The sequence below is a fragment of the Numenius arquata genome, chromosome Z (assembly GCF_964106895.1).
Source record: "Numenius arquata chromosome Z, bNumArq3.hap1.1, whole genome shotgun sequence".
In the NCBI taxonomy this organism is placed as follows: Eukaryota; Metazoa; Chordata; class Aves; order Charadriiformes; family Scolopacidae; genus Numenius; species Numenius arquata.
The window spans coordinates 5,765,648-5,780,369 of record NC_133616.1 but is presented as its reverse complement, the minus strand read 5'-3'; the positions used below and the strand labels follow the sequence as shown (position 1 = coordinate 5,780,369).

At 34.9% G+C, this 14,722-nt stretch overlaps 1 protein-coding gene across 1 annotated transcript in view; it reads right to left on the bottom strand.

Annotated features, from left to right (window-relative positions):
• The window catches only part of RIT2 (Ras like without CAAX 2), a 191,534-nt gene extending 187,022 nt beyond the window's left edge, over window positions 1–4,512 (bottom strand). The window contains exon 1 of the mRNA XM_074166404.1: window positions 4,410–4,512. Coding sequence (XP_074022505.1) covers window positions 4,410–4,512 — 103 coding nt within the window. The remainder of the gene's footprint in view (window positions 1–4,409) is intronic.
• Window positions 4,513–14,722: the final 10,210 nt, after the last annotated feature.

Genomic DNA, 14,722 nt, shown 5'->3' with positions numbered 1-14,722 from the left:
GTAAGTAAATCAATGGGGTAAGCATGAATCCCCTAACCAGATCAGGCTGAAAAATACATTCCTTCATACTCTTCTTCTAACAACCTTAAGAGAATCTTTTCTTACTTCCTTCTTTTCCCCTCTTTTAATTTTTTTTTTTTTTTTTTTTTTTTTTTTTTTTAAGACTGGAAATATGTATCTAAATGTTTTCCAAACCTTCATATTAAAACAAAAAATATATTAGTTTTACAAAAATCTTGGGGTAATTATTTGACAAACTTTCCATTTTTTTTTAGGGTGGCAACAAATAAACTGGCAATCAGTCTGAGAAAGAAATGCACATTTTGTCTAAGGTAAAAAAAAATAACTTACTCACAACAAATATTCATTAGATTTTGAATTTTTAAAGAATTCCTCTTCTCTTCTGAAATGCAACTGTCACAGGACAGGTAGCATGAAATTCACTTTGCATCTATGATACACTCATTCTATGGATAAGCATGTAATTCCATTTACCAGGAATAACAGTAGTCCATCTTCACCCTTAAATAAATAAACTTTAACTAGCATTAGGGGAAAAAAATAAAACCAAAATAGAATAACATTTTCCTTCAGCCAAGTTAGATTATGGTGTAATCTGATCAGCATTTGAAGAATGCCTAGATAGTAACAATTTTTCATTACACAGAAGTTTTTTATTTTATTCAGTTGCATAGGTACATCAATTTGTTTGTTCTTTTTGGTAGCCACTGTGCAACCCCTCAGTTAATTATTGCTAATGTTTTGCAGAATGTGCTACAGTTAATTATTGTTATTAGTGTAATTAGTTTGCTAAATATAAGACAATGCATAGTCTTAGGATTTAGTGGCTTCTCTGAGTATATTTTTTATAACACTGAAGAATAGAGCTAAACCCAGAGTTTTGAGCTGCATCAGACTAGGGACCATGACAGTACCAGGTTGTGTCCCTACGCAGATCTCTGAAGGTAGTTGCAAGCAAAACCTGTTTCAAAACCAATAAGATTCTTAGGGTTTAAACCTTATATCAGGCAACTTTGAACGGTACTGAGCTGACCTGAGATTTGTCATCAAACCAGAGAAGACTGAGTGCCAAATATTTTTTTTTATTATTTTTAAATTTAACTATCATTAGAAATGTGTAATGTCAGTATCAACTATAATCAAACGAGAGTCAGCAGAAAAATTAATTTAATGTTGTTGTATTTCATTTTGGTTTAATTCGTGGTTCTAGCCTAATTTTCAGCAGAGTGTATAACTGTTCTTGATGTCAGACACAACCTACACAAAGTAATAAATTAGCATATTGCTCTGAAAACAAAAATAGTTCTATTTTCAGAAGCTTTAGAAGGGATAACTCATTCTAGGGAATCTATAAGCTATAATTATGGTACAGAAGTTCCCAGCAAAATTTAAGTATAGCTTTGTATGTTTTAGTTAATCATTACTATTACCTGTTTGTTTTGAACAAATAATAGGAGTGGGTTTTGCTCTAATAAAATAGCGGCAGAGATTTTTTATTTATTTATTTATTTTTCTGGCACTAATTTTGAAATGTGAGTACCTTTGTGTAACAATTCTTCAACCATTTTCAGTTTACACATCATTACTCTGAATGGGGCAGGTATCTGATTTGGATGTGCTGTGTTTATCTTTTACTATAAGTTCTTGTGAAGTCTTTATTACACTCAATAGCCCAAATAATGGCTGTCCCATAGTTGGCTGTCCTCCTGGATTGTCTGCCATCTTGGAAGACAGAACTGAAGACACAAGCCTGAAAACCCAAAGCAAATATTCTGTAAACACCAGCATGAAAAGAAGACCCACTGTTGGTGTCCTCTTCCTCATTCCTTCTTGTCCACATGTACAGTCATCACCCTCTGCCCCTTGTAATGAGTATGCAATTTTCAATGCAAAGGCTTTCATACACACAGTATGAAGTGGCACAGTAGGAGAGCAGAAGAGGGTGGGAAACAAGGTCAAAATGCCCAGGGGATCCCTAGAAGTGAACTATGTCCAGGGCAAAAAGAAATCTTCTAACATTTCCTCAGCTTGATTCTTAAGGAAAATTCATTCCAAATCTGAATTATTTAATATTGAACAAAATGAGGAATGGAAAGGCTTTCATCCAAAAGAGGTTTGCCACTCAGCAACTTAATCCCAGTTGTTACTGCTTTTATCAGGACGTAGAAAAAGAGGAGGGAAAGGAAAGGGGAAAAAAAACAGGATATTATCAATACATCATCCCATGTATTGCTTATCTGCCAAACTCTAAATTGGAAATTGAACTTTTTTGAATCTCTCCTCCTTATTCTACTCTGACACTGTTTTATGGTTAAATTCATGATTTCCTGGACAGACTGAATCTAGGTCATTAGGGGAAAGGAGAGCTCATCTTGGAGAATGAAAGTAGACATTCAGGCCTTTTCCTGTATTTAATACAAAGTAAATTAATCCTACCTATACAACAGTCAGAATGAATTCATGATTTATGGAATGACATCAATTTTTCCTTGTCTCTACCAGTATTCTATGAGTTCTCAGGATTCTATTGAAATATTTCACGTCCATTCCACACTGGAAGTTCATATCCAGTAAATGATGAAGAGCACACCTTCTTTCTTCTAGACTTGTAATTCTCAGTTGCTGTTATTTCCCCCAGAAGTTTCACTTTTGTGAAAACAACAGAAGATTTTCATTAATCCCCATTGAATGTCATACCTATCCACTTCATCCTATTATTATTTCTCTAGATCACATAGGCACCCAATTCTTCTTGAATAATTATGTGGTCCTTATCTTTGGAGATGCATCATTACCTTATGTAATCTACAGATTTTATTCTTATTAAATCAACAGCTAATGTTTTCTGACCAGGGAGATTTGAATAAACTTCATTTGTGCTTTCAAACTCTTAATGGTAACTCTAAAATTTCCTCAATGTGTATATAAAATTTGGCTGTTAGGATTCAGTTATACTATGAATGTGTTATAGTTTGTAATATTTTTTGTTTTGGTGAATGAGTCTTCACAATGACATTGTTCTTACAATAATATGTTTGGGCAAAATTGCTGCCACCTTTTGGATGCACTCAGAGGAAAGAAAAACAAACAGAAAAACCCCTAAAAAATAAAAGTGACATTATACTGAAAGTTCCAGCTGACACATCCTGGATACCTGCTATACTGTGCAATAGATAATTTGAAATTGCAGAAAGTTATTCTGAGTTAAGCAATGTTTTCTTCTTTCCCATTTTATATAGTGATCATAGCATAACATCTGTGCAAAAATTGTTTGCTTGGTTAAGCTACACTGCTGGGAAATAGGTTTCACTGAAAAATATGCCACTGAAGTTGAAGCCAAACATAACACAACAACAGAGATTGTGGACACAGAGCCCAATACTTAATTTTTTGCATCTATACCTTGTCTTGTTGTTTGAAGGGAAAATAAAACTTGTTTGATCTAAACAATTATTACAGTCTAGTGTCACAGCTTATTTATCCTGAAATGTCTTTAGAATTTAGCCTGGATATGTTATATTAACCTGGTTTTGTTTGTTTTCTCCTTCTGTTTCTTTTGAATTGCCAGAAGATGTAATCAGATGCTTGTTGTGTGGCTAGCTCAATACCCTTGCTTCCGAGACAAACACTGCATGTTCAGCAAAGTCTTTTTAAGAACAGAGAATGCTAGTGTCAGTGAGAATAAATCAAAGGTGATAATATCTGGGAAAAAGAAAACATTGTCAGGAGAAAATAATGACTCCTCTGAAGAGATACCATTGTCAGACACCAGTATATCTTGCTAGCACTGGACAGTGATATTAAAATATGCTGCAAATCTACCTTATCTCCTGGAGTGAGAGTAAGACACGAATTCTCTAACTGTCTGGACAGGAGAGGAGACTAACACCAGCTGAGCCATAATGGCACTCAGCAAAAATGTCTAAAGAAGGTGTGGGGATGAAAACAAAGTCACCGTAGGCGTACTCCACACTCTGCACTGTACAGCTGACTTTGCAGCTAGTTTCATTTCTGCCTGGATGCAAGAACTGGCAGGCCAACAAGTTACATCCACACTAACCAGCAAACCATCACCACTCACCAAGTGTTAAAGTGACATGACCACTTGCTGTTAAACTCACAGAAGCAAGCTGACCACTCTTTCCTCATATACAGCGGAGCCACGGTTAGTTTTACAAAAATATCCAGTTATAAAGTCTTATAATATTTCAGTCTGTAAGAAATAAAGCTGACTTATTGCCCCAATCATGAATTATAGTCTTTTATCCAAGCCACATGCAAGAGAAAGAGGGAAAAAAAAAAACCCTCATTAAACAACGTTCTTGTTCTGTAAACTTTACACTCCCCATTCATCCCTTATCCCCAAAAATACTGTTGTTCAAACTTACCACTTTTGCCAACTCCCCCTGCTCCTAACATCACCACCTTGTACTCTCTGGAGCCTGCTGAAGAATTGCTGGAGGTGCAGATCATTTCTTTTTCTAGCTCCATCTTGCACGAAGCAGAAGAAGGGAGCAAAAGGGAAGAAAAAGCAACTGGCAGGTGCTTTCCCTGATCTTAAACAACTATAAAAGCTGTGTTAAGAAAAAAAAAAAAAAAAGCAGAAAGGAAAGGTAAAATGCAAGAGGTACGATTTATCAGCCTCACACTCGCTGCTGTGCCTGTGTTAGCAGGAGAAGGTCTCATAGCAACCACTTTAACAGCTTCCAATAAAAATCTTTCTCTGCCCCCTCCCAGCTCTGTATCATTCTCTGTGTTTCTCTTCCTGGACAGAAGCAGTTTTGTAAGGCTCAAGAGCCCTGGTACCTCTGGGTGTTGCTGTGTCATTGGAATCAAATTGAGCAGAGCCTCCAGGAAAAAAATGGATCACATTTCTTAATTATGATGCTTGTTATTCTATGTAGCACTTGCTTGAATCTTAAACAATAATAAAACGGACCACATAAACTCTTTGGCCCCTTGGAGTTAAACATTAATCCTGTGTTCATCAAGTCTGCTAGATTTACATTTAATACTATTAGAAGTGAAATAAACAACAACTTCTAAGAGTCTTTGCTCTTCATGAAGCTTACTGCAAAGGAGAGAAGTGTTCTAAGATTAGGTTTGCCCACAGACCAATTCTCTTTTAGTTCAGTATCAATTATTTACAGAAATAAACATCTTGAAAAAGGTTTGGTTTTGGTTTTTTTTTTTTTTTCCCCACACAGAATTTCAGAAGATTGGGACTGAAGCGAGCAGGAAAGATCCAGAAAATATCCATATAAGCAAAAAATAAAAACAAATTGTTATAACCATTTCATAATAATATCGAGTGATTTATCTAACCAACCTGGTCAGCCTAAATAAATAAATAACAAAGAATAAAACCAAAACTTTGTGAATGACACCCAGTGTGAAAATCTCCCATTACAATTATTCAGTGAAAGCTTACAACAAAAACCTGCAGCTCTTCATTGATTTCTGATGATGTCCTTAGAAGATCTAGTATATTTAAAAAATGTGATAAGTAATAAAACACTTTACCAGCTTTAATTGTTATGCAATATTTTTGAGGACCAAAAAGAATTTACTGCAAAAGGGGTGGAAAGCAAAAACTTCTCCTTTGAAAAGTCCTGGGCTTTCATGATATGTGGAATTATTAAGGAGATAGGCAAATGGAAGCAGGAAAGGCAACTAGTAAAATATCTTGGAAGCCAGAGACACCTTCATCTGTCCACTCCTCAACTTCTTTCACAGAAAGTAAGCATACAGCATCACACAGGATGACAGAATTAAAAAGTTGAAAGGGAAGGAAAAAAAAATAATCATAGCCTGATTAAGGACATGATTTAAAGAAAGTTAAGAAGGAGAGGAAAAGGCATAGAAGGGCATATGTATGAAAGATAGCTTAATGGACTAAGAAATACATGATTAAGGAGAAGAGACACATAGGTATGATAATAGAATTATAATTAGAATGGAGAGGGTGAACAGAACACGAATATTCATTTTCCTTCTTAATTCAAAAATTAAGAAACACCAGATGAAACAGACAGGAGCTGGATTCAAAACCAAAGTACTTACAAGAGTCACGTTGACTTAAGGAACTTCTTGCCACTTCATGTTTTGGGCAGTAGAAATGAACTTGTAACGAAAAAAATTTTAAATGTAAAGTAATACATAATCCATTGTGTACTATTAAAGTCACCACCTCCAGCTTAAAAATACTCAAGACTCACACCAACAGATCCTGGGAAAACACTGGAGAATTGAAGTGTGACGGTCTGTTGTCAGCTACACAGAAAAAGGGAGCAGAGGAAGAGCCACTGTGTTCTGTGAACTCCTCCAAAATCAGGACCCAGTGCTGTTGTCCTACAAGATTTCTGTAATAACCATACTGCAAGAAGCTTTGAACTGTCAGGGTTGGGTGACTGTAATGATGCCTGGATGCAATCCTCGGAATTCAGAAGGATTTGGTCACCAGAGCATAAAATAGGACTTAAACAGGAAATTCTGAATGTAATAATGTGATGTCTAAATATTGAAGTTCAACAGAAAGAGACAGGTAGGTCAGTAAATCCCTGTTTTGACTAGAATTCCATTTTCAAAAATCGTTCTCAAGTGCTCAGTATTGACACATTAGACAAAACTAATAATGATACCAAAACCACTGCTTAGAACAGCTGGGTTTTCCTGGTGATTTCCCATCCACACACCAACCTCCTTCTCAGGAGCTTTTAACTCCATAGCTGACAGTAACATTTGGCTGACATTAAAACATCAAGAAAGTGAGTGGATGTGGGCATGACTCAAAAGACAAGCTAAACAAAATATTAAAAAAAAAAAAAAATTAGTGAAAATTATGTATATATAATAGATAAGAATTAGCCAGATATTTTTCCAGCTGTTGGTGTTTGCCAGAGAAAAGTGACAACTAATTGTTTTCTTTTGTTTAGAGCTGGAAAGTGGGGAAGGAATGTAAGAAATGGAAGAGACTACAAAAGGGAATTATGTTAGAGCAGGAGGCAGAATAAGGTTGAATGGAAAGCCACTTCCTCATCTTTTAAGAAAATCTAGAAAAAGAAGACAGCATTTTTATATCAACAAGAGGGGAAATAGATATTTTTTATCTGTTGATCGAAGATTAACCAATTAAAATATCTGCTTGAAAGCCATTCGTGTTTATTAAACATGAAAATATAAGTATTGTTATGTTATGTTATGTTATATTATATTATATTATATTATATTATATTATATTATATTATATTTATTATATAAACACTTGAAGAAATATATCCTCCTAACTTTCAGTGACTTGTCCAGAGCCTGAAAAGTTGATACTGCATTCCCAGGACTGCAGGACTTGTGGTAATTGGCTTTCATCATAACTTCCTATTGACAAAACTACTCTGCTTCATTCAATTCAATAGTGGAGGACAAGCATTTAGCTTCATTCCCATTTATGATAACATCAATTAGTCTTCCGTCTCCTACCTGAGCAGAAAAGTACAAGGTTTTGCTTTCAGTCTGCTGCCAAAAAAATTAATACTGAGATGATTTGAAATGACCCAGTTTGAAGCACTTAACATAGGAAAAAAAATCACCAGGGTAAACTCTTTACAGACTGCAGGAAGAAACAGTATAAAATACAATAATTGAACCTGAAATACTAGAGTTTTTACAATGATTGACTTATTCCACAACAAATTCCAACAATCTATTTTATCCCTTAGTTTCCCTGCTTTAAGGACATATTTATCATGATGTAAATTTATAGAAAACTGTCCTCAGGTAAACAAGAACAACTGCAAATGTATGGAATCATATAAGGAATCATTTATTTTACAAATTTGGACTCTATTGCTGTTTCAATATTGCTTATGATCATACAGCAAATCTGATGATTTTTTTTTTAATTTGCTATTCAAACTCACTCTAAAATACAATAATTGACTGAAAGCATTCAGTATTCAAAATCTAGCAGCTGCTTTGTTTGAATTCATATTTTGATGGTTGATGTTGAAATAGCTGTATTCTTAGATCTTTAAGGATGCTTAGGTCTTAACCAAAAGACAACATACAGCTAAGTATGTTAGAAGAGAAATAAATGAGCTTTTCTAGAGAAAATGCCATTAGAAAACATATTCCATTCATCCTACATCCACACTTGCTCCGGGGCTGTTGAATAAAATAATGAGATGTTAATACAACATGTAAATGTTCTGAAATTGTTTCCTAGAGCACTTTATGTTGAGGAGAATTTATCAATTAACCTGTATAAATATTCCTGTCATTAGGCAGGGAACTCATGAGTTTAAAAACTTGAATAGCAAGCAAAATGCAAATCATGACTGATCTGTGCTCCAGTAAGTGATGGGTTTAACGGCATGTGAACCATTTAATAATAAGCGAATATGCATGAGCCCACTGGGGGCCATGTTATTATGGAAACACTGACCACTCCTTTGTCCCTCATGTTTACATATTAGGCACAGCAGAGAGATGGAATGTAAAAAATGTCCCTCACAAAAACGCATATAAGCCCACGTTGTTGAATTGCTGAAGTGCTGCTATGACAAGAAAGAACATTAATGCAGAAATCATTGCACAGCACTCGAGAGCAGATCCAATCTGCTCCTGAGAAAAAATGCATTTGGCACACTAGCTTAACTTGATCAATTCTGAGCAAAGGTAGCATAATAAAGCAATTGCTAGGGTACTTCAAAAAATTTTAAACTCAATTTTACATTAACAGATTTAACGTATTCATTCTCAAATATGCTGAGCACCTCTGAATCATGTTGCTAAGGGACCTCCAACACACTACTGAGGCAGCTCTGCATTTTTGGAATTCAGATTCCTACTACAAATACACAATGGTTCAGTCACCCATCTGCCACAGGCCCCCTGATTTCCTTAGGTAATCCCCATTCTTTTTCTATTCTCCAAATTACTCATCTGTAGGATGACTTGGTGTGTCATAACACAGGATACTTGATGGGGCAGTTGATAACCTCCCACTTTGAAGCTAGGTCTTCAGCTCAAGCTGTTAAGACATATGCCTTTTGTTCTGAAGTTCGTAGTTCTGTCCCTAGCGTCAGACAACATACTGTCCCCTGCCTCTGCTGCAATGCATTTTAATCTAAGCTTTATTAGTATGTCAAGTGGCCAAAACAGATGAAAGCAGAAAAGATGTGAGACTATTAACAGAAAATGTGAAACAACTTCAGAGTCCATAGAGTGAAGGAACATTGTGGCCTTGGTCTTGTCAAAGAAGGAAGGTTTGCCACTGGCAATATCTTACCTTTGCTTATCAAACAAGTCAAACAAGGCAACTAATATTGTACTTGCTGTACAAAAGCTTGGAAAATAGGGGCAGTTTATCACATTCTTGAGAACACTCAAGTAGTGCTAACTTTAAAAGTTCTTACAATTGACTACTTACTTCTTTTAGAACAGGAACACTGAAGGTCATGTCCTAGAACGTGTCAAAGGGAAAAGCTATTTTCTCTGGGTTTTCAATAAGGTTTCACAAATGATTTATGATCTCACTGTCAAGAAGTACTAATGATTACAGGTCATTTATGGATTTCTGTTGAATTTTAATTACATTTATAGATAAGACTTTTATGCTTTCAAATGCAACACTGATATTCAGAATGTGCAAATCTTAAAGATCTCAAAGCCTTAACTCCACATAAACATGTTCTCTGTGAGCATGAATATATATTTATTCTAAATTCATTCACTTTCCAGTGCTTTTTCTAGTAAGGAAAATTATAAGCATGGATATAATAAGAAATAATACAAAAATAAGGTTAGAAGAGCTCTGAAGAAGCAATCTTTTTCATCCCTACCCCACTTTACAAATCCGTTTACGTAATTTGAACAATATTTGCTTAACCTTACTTTAGGTTTCCAGAGAGAGGAATTACTCAGTTTCTCAAACTCTGAAATAAATGGCCTCACTACCCTATTAGAAAATAAGACTATCACTTCTCTTCCTATCTGTTACAACTATTTTAAAAAGGTATAGTGAACACACCAAACATATTTAAATAGTGAGCTAGTGAATCAAATGAAGAAGATAAACACAGAGAATGTTGCTCTCTTCAGCCTTCCCATCTCTTCTTATTCTTCTTATGCCTCTATCAATCCTCCTTCATAGGTCATTTATTAACCTTTCATGCTTCTTGTGTTCTCACTGCCTGTTTTGAAGTGTGCTTCCCAAATCTCAAAATCTTGCCACGTTATTGTTTCAAGACTTCATATAATATCAATTTAAGCCTACTACCAGTGCACTTCAAGCTTCAAATAGTTACAGTAAACACACACAATCAAGAGTGACAGATGCAAAATTGACGGTATTTTCTAATCTATGTTTGAATGCTGTCAGTGACAAATCACAATCTACTGGGATTGTGTCAGTTTCTGACTTTTAGGTTTTTATTACTCTTTTCTTTTTCAAGTCATCCTTGTCACATTAGTTTCTGGAAAAAAAGGAGGATTCTTTCAATTTTTATTGTTATAAAAAGAAGATTCTCTCATTTTGAAAGCTATGTTGAAGGTGTTTATAGATGATGATAATGCCTGCACGCCAAAAGTGCTTGCACTTGAAAACAATTTCCTGACCTTCATTTCAAACATGATAATTTTAATGCTGAACCATGTCAAATGGTGTATCAGTAAAAAATAAAATAAAATTAAATTAAAAAGCTGTAGACCAGCTCTTTAATTTGATCTGCTATCAGTCATTCAGATGCTTTCCACTTCACTGTCCACAATAGTAAGCCTACAGAGAAAAGTTCCAGCTTCATAAAGGAAACACTAAACAGGATAAATCTGAATTTTTCTGACATAAACTTCCCTAGTATCATGGATTATTTTCCAAATTGAGATAGTTTTATACTAGAAACAAAATTGTTTATTAGCATTCTGTTGGCTGAACAAAAGTGAGTAGTTTTCCAGTGCTAAAATTTGTTGCAATTAAAAATAATCTTCTAAGGGTATAATTAAGCTGAACTGTACTAACAAGAAGAAAAACAGTCAGTTCCTTTAAAATCATCAGTGCAAAGTTTCTTCAAGAAAATTCAGACTTTTGGTTAGCTAAATCTTCCACTGAACATATTGTTTCCTACGTTGAAGAGAGGAACATTTAGTGAGTTTAGAGTAACAGAGGCTTGGACTCAGCTACCTAATGGACTGAATAATGGATTACAAGAAATAACACAGAAATGAATTTATACTTGTTTTCAGAAGTAGTAGTGTAATCTCTTGACTAAAAGTTTCTGTTGTCATTCTGTTCCTATCTGTGCTTGAATTCCATACCTATTTTGATAGCTTCCAGTCTGTTTAAAGGTACTGGTTTCGTATGTAAAAATAGCACTGAAAACACTAGGAATCCTGCATGAAAGATATCGGTATGTTTGACATAAACTCCTGTGTTTAAGCTCTAGCAAGTGGTTTATGAACTAGATAAGTAAGTAAATTCACTTGTTTGGAAAATTCTTACAGAGTTGTGTTATAAAAGGTCATAAATATTCCACTTGTGACTTCCATTACATTTCAAGGTCTGCTTCTACCAAAGACATTAGACACTGCATTCTCTTACTAGTCTGTTAATCAGTTTAAAGACGTTATTCTTACAAAATATTGTAAGATCAATAGACTTATGTGTTAGGAAAATAGCTAATCTAACCTCTGTATAGCATGAAAAGCAAAGCTGTGCAGTAATTCTATAATGTTATTTAGCCATGAGTGAAAAAAAATCCATCACTGTAGGCTTTGCTGTATCGCTGTTTAACTTCAGAAAAGCTCTGCTTTGGGGGAAAAAAAAAAATCATTCAGAAAACTGGTGCAAAATCAGAACCCCTGTTCTTTGGATTGGAAACACTTAGAAATTTGTTAAAGATTTGTGCCAGAGAATATTATGTATTAGGTCACCTATTATATCTTCTATTTCCAAGATTTATTGTCACTTTTCATATCAAGTGTGATTTTCATTGCTCTGTAAAGATAAGAAAACTTTTTGCAATCTGGAGGAAGAAGGATAAAGACATGAGATGCCACTGAAAATTAAAATGTTCAACTGATTGAGGTGTTAAATTCATCAATTCACATTCTTGCAGCCATCAGCAACACATTGAGGTAAACAAAAGTAGACTCTTCCTGTAATCACAGAGATCTTTTTATCTGGTCAACAAAAACAATATTTCAAGTAAGTATCCACTATTATTTCGATAATATAGTGAAAATAAATGTGGTCTGAAGGGAGGCCAAAAAAAAGTCCAAATTAGCCATGCTTTAGTGACATGTCATCATTACCAAACCTTTGAGAAATGACAAAGAAAAGCCAATAACTGTTATTTGTAACTACATTATTTTTAAAAAGAGACAAAACACTAAACAGTGTTTAGCTAGATAAAATCTTTAATATATCCATGAAATGCTTTCAACAAAGACTGCATAATCAAATATTTTCTTCTCTTAGGAGGACAGCTTTCTCTTGACAAGGAAAACATATTTTTCAGGTTCTGTATTGAGGATCAGGCCACAGTTAATAAAGCCTATAGGTGGGACTGAGAGGGTTTAAGGAAAGTTGAATCCCCTTATGTTTGTCTTACTTCAACTTAGAAAGCTCATAAACAGGCCAACTCCCATGAAGGTTAAGAATTAGTTTAAACTAAATTGATTACTAAAACCATACGATCAACAAGTCTCTGTGTAGGCATGCTGCTGACACAAACTTATTTTACATTCAAATTAAGTCCCTCTATTTCTCTGTGTTTACCAAAGTTAATTTATGTTTCTTTTCCAGAAGCACCCAGTCTGACTCTAAACAGTCTGGAACTTCACAGAAGCTGTTAGTACTTTCAGCTGTAGCTATCTGGAAATATAATCACTTTATGAAATAAAAAAAAAAACCAGTGCGCCTTGGTGGTAGTGCTTTCCCTGATTCATCTTTACTCAGTGATGGGGAAACGTCTCGTGTCTAAGCCCATACCCAAACTCCTTTAAGCAGCTGAGCTCAGAGTTTTGAGATGAAAAACCGTATGTCTCTGTCCAAAATAAATATATCTTATGCATTAATCTTCATAAGTGAAATTCAAATGTTAACAAATACATCCACCTCCCAAATTCCATCCTATTATGTCCAGAAATCTCTACTAAGACATTTACCTTCTGATGTTTTTTAAATTTGGATGTATGTATACATTTGATATATATACAAACTTATACATAATAACACATATATGGACAGTATAGCTCAAACAGAGCCTTTTAAAGCAAGACTTAAAAAGCTATCCTATGCATTATTTCCAAGCATGCATTCAACCGATGTAAAGTTTTACCATTTTCTTACTGGTAATGTTGTTCCAGGGCTCCAAGAGGTGACAATGGTATTATTGAGAAGCCATTTAATTTGATGCCTGAGAGAACAAAGCAGTAAATACAAATGTCCTGCCAAATTTTCTCATGAAAAATGCTTGAATGGGAGCCACATCTGGTCGGGTGTCTAGTCCCAGATACATTTTCCTTCCATAAGATTAGGTTCAGAGTTTTGACACAAAAGCACTGAAGCTCAGAACACCTGCATTAGACGGAAGTTTGGAGAGAAACAGAATTTCGTATGTGCCCATGAGACAGTTTTTGGTCCTTTTGGCTGTCTGTGGATACTAATGTGCCTGGAAGACATACCCACAATTATTCATGAAGAGGTCTACACTGAAAAATTTATCCTCCTTAATTTTGTTGTAGCTGTTTGCTGTAGAGGGACCTTGACAATATAACAAAAGGAAAAGGCTGAGACAATAATGGATCTTTAATAGGAAGGAGTACACAAATACCATGTTAGGCAGAGGCCAACAAAGAGATCAGAGGAATTTATGTTCTTCTTATTAACTATAGACCATAAAGGATTCTTGAATACTGGCAATCTGTCAAGCCCCTGATACACATCAGATGAAAAACTTACCCTTTCCAGGACCTTGACTGGACTTCAGGAATCTTTTATTAGCTGAGTACTGTCTCAGGACAGTCCTTATAATATCTACATTTTACAAATATTGAGTTGGCTAGTGTGTGTTGCATTTCTATTTTGAATGCATATCCTTCAATCTTTGGGACAAGAAGTTTACAAAATTTAATTGAAAACCAAACCCTAATTCTTAGTTAGTCTCTTTTTCAAGGTGTCCTTCATTTCCATATAGTTTTAATTAGAATTTAAGTTCTATTTCAAACTAATCCGAACAGCTTTTTTCCAATGGAAATATCTTTCAGCTCCTCAAGTTTGTATTTTCATTCACACTTAAATGACTTTAGACTTGCACATTCTAATGGTACTAAAATGAACTGCCTCCTCTTTCCTACCATACCTGGAAAGGTCTTTCTGTGTTGTAACATGCCTTCCGTTTCTCTGTAGGTTCCTCAAAAAGCATACTGATCCTTTCTTTTTTCTTGAGCAACAGCTACTCTTATAATGACATTGTTTAAGGTTTTAGAAAAGCATATACATCTCAATAATACCACAGTCATGCTCTTACCTGAAGGCCCACTCTTATATCAGTAGTGCCATAAAATCTCTCTCAGCATCTTAACCACCAGATGAGAAGCAGACTATGGCTTTGATATAACTGTTGCCTGTCAATCATCAACATTCTTTACAGCATTTAAACGCCTCATGTTCCAGAAAGATTATGAGATACGCTGACTTTAACAG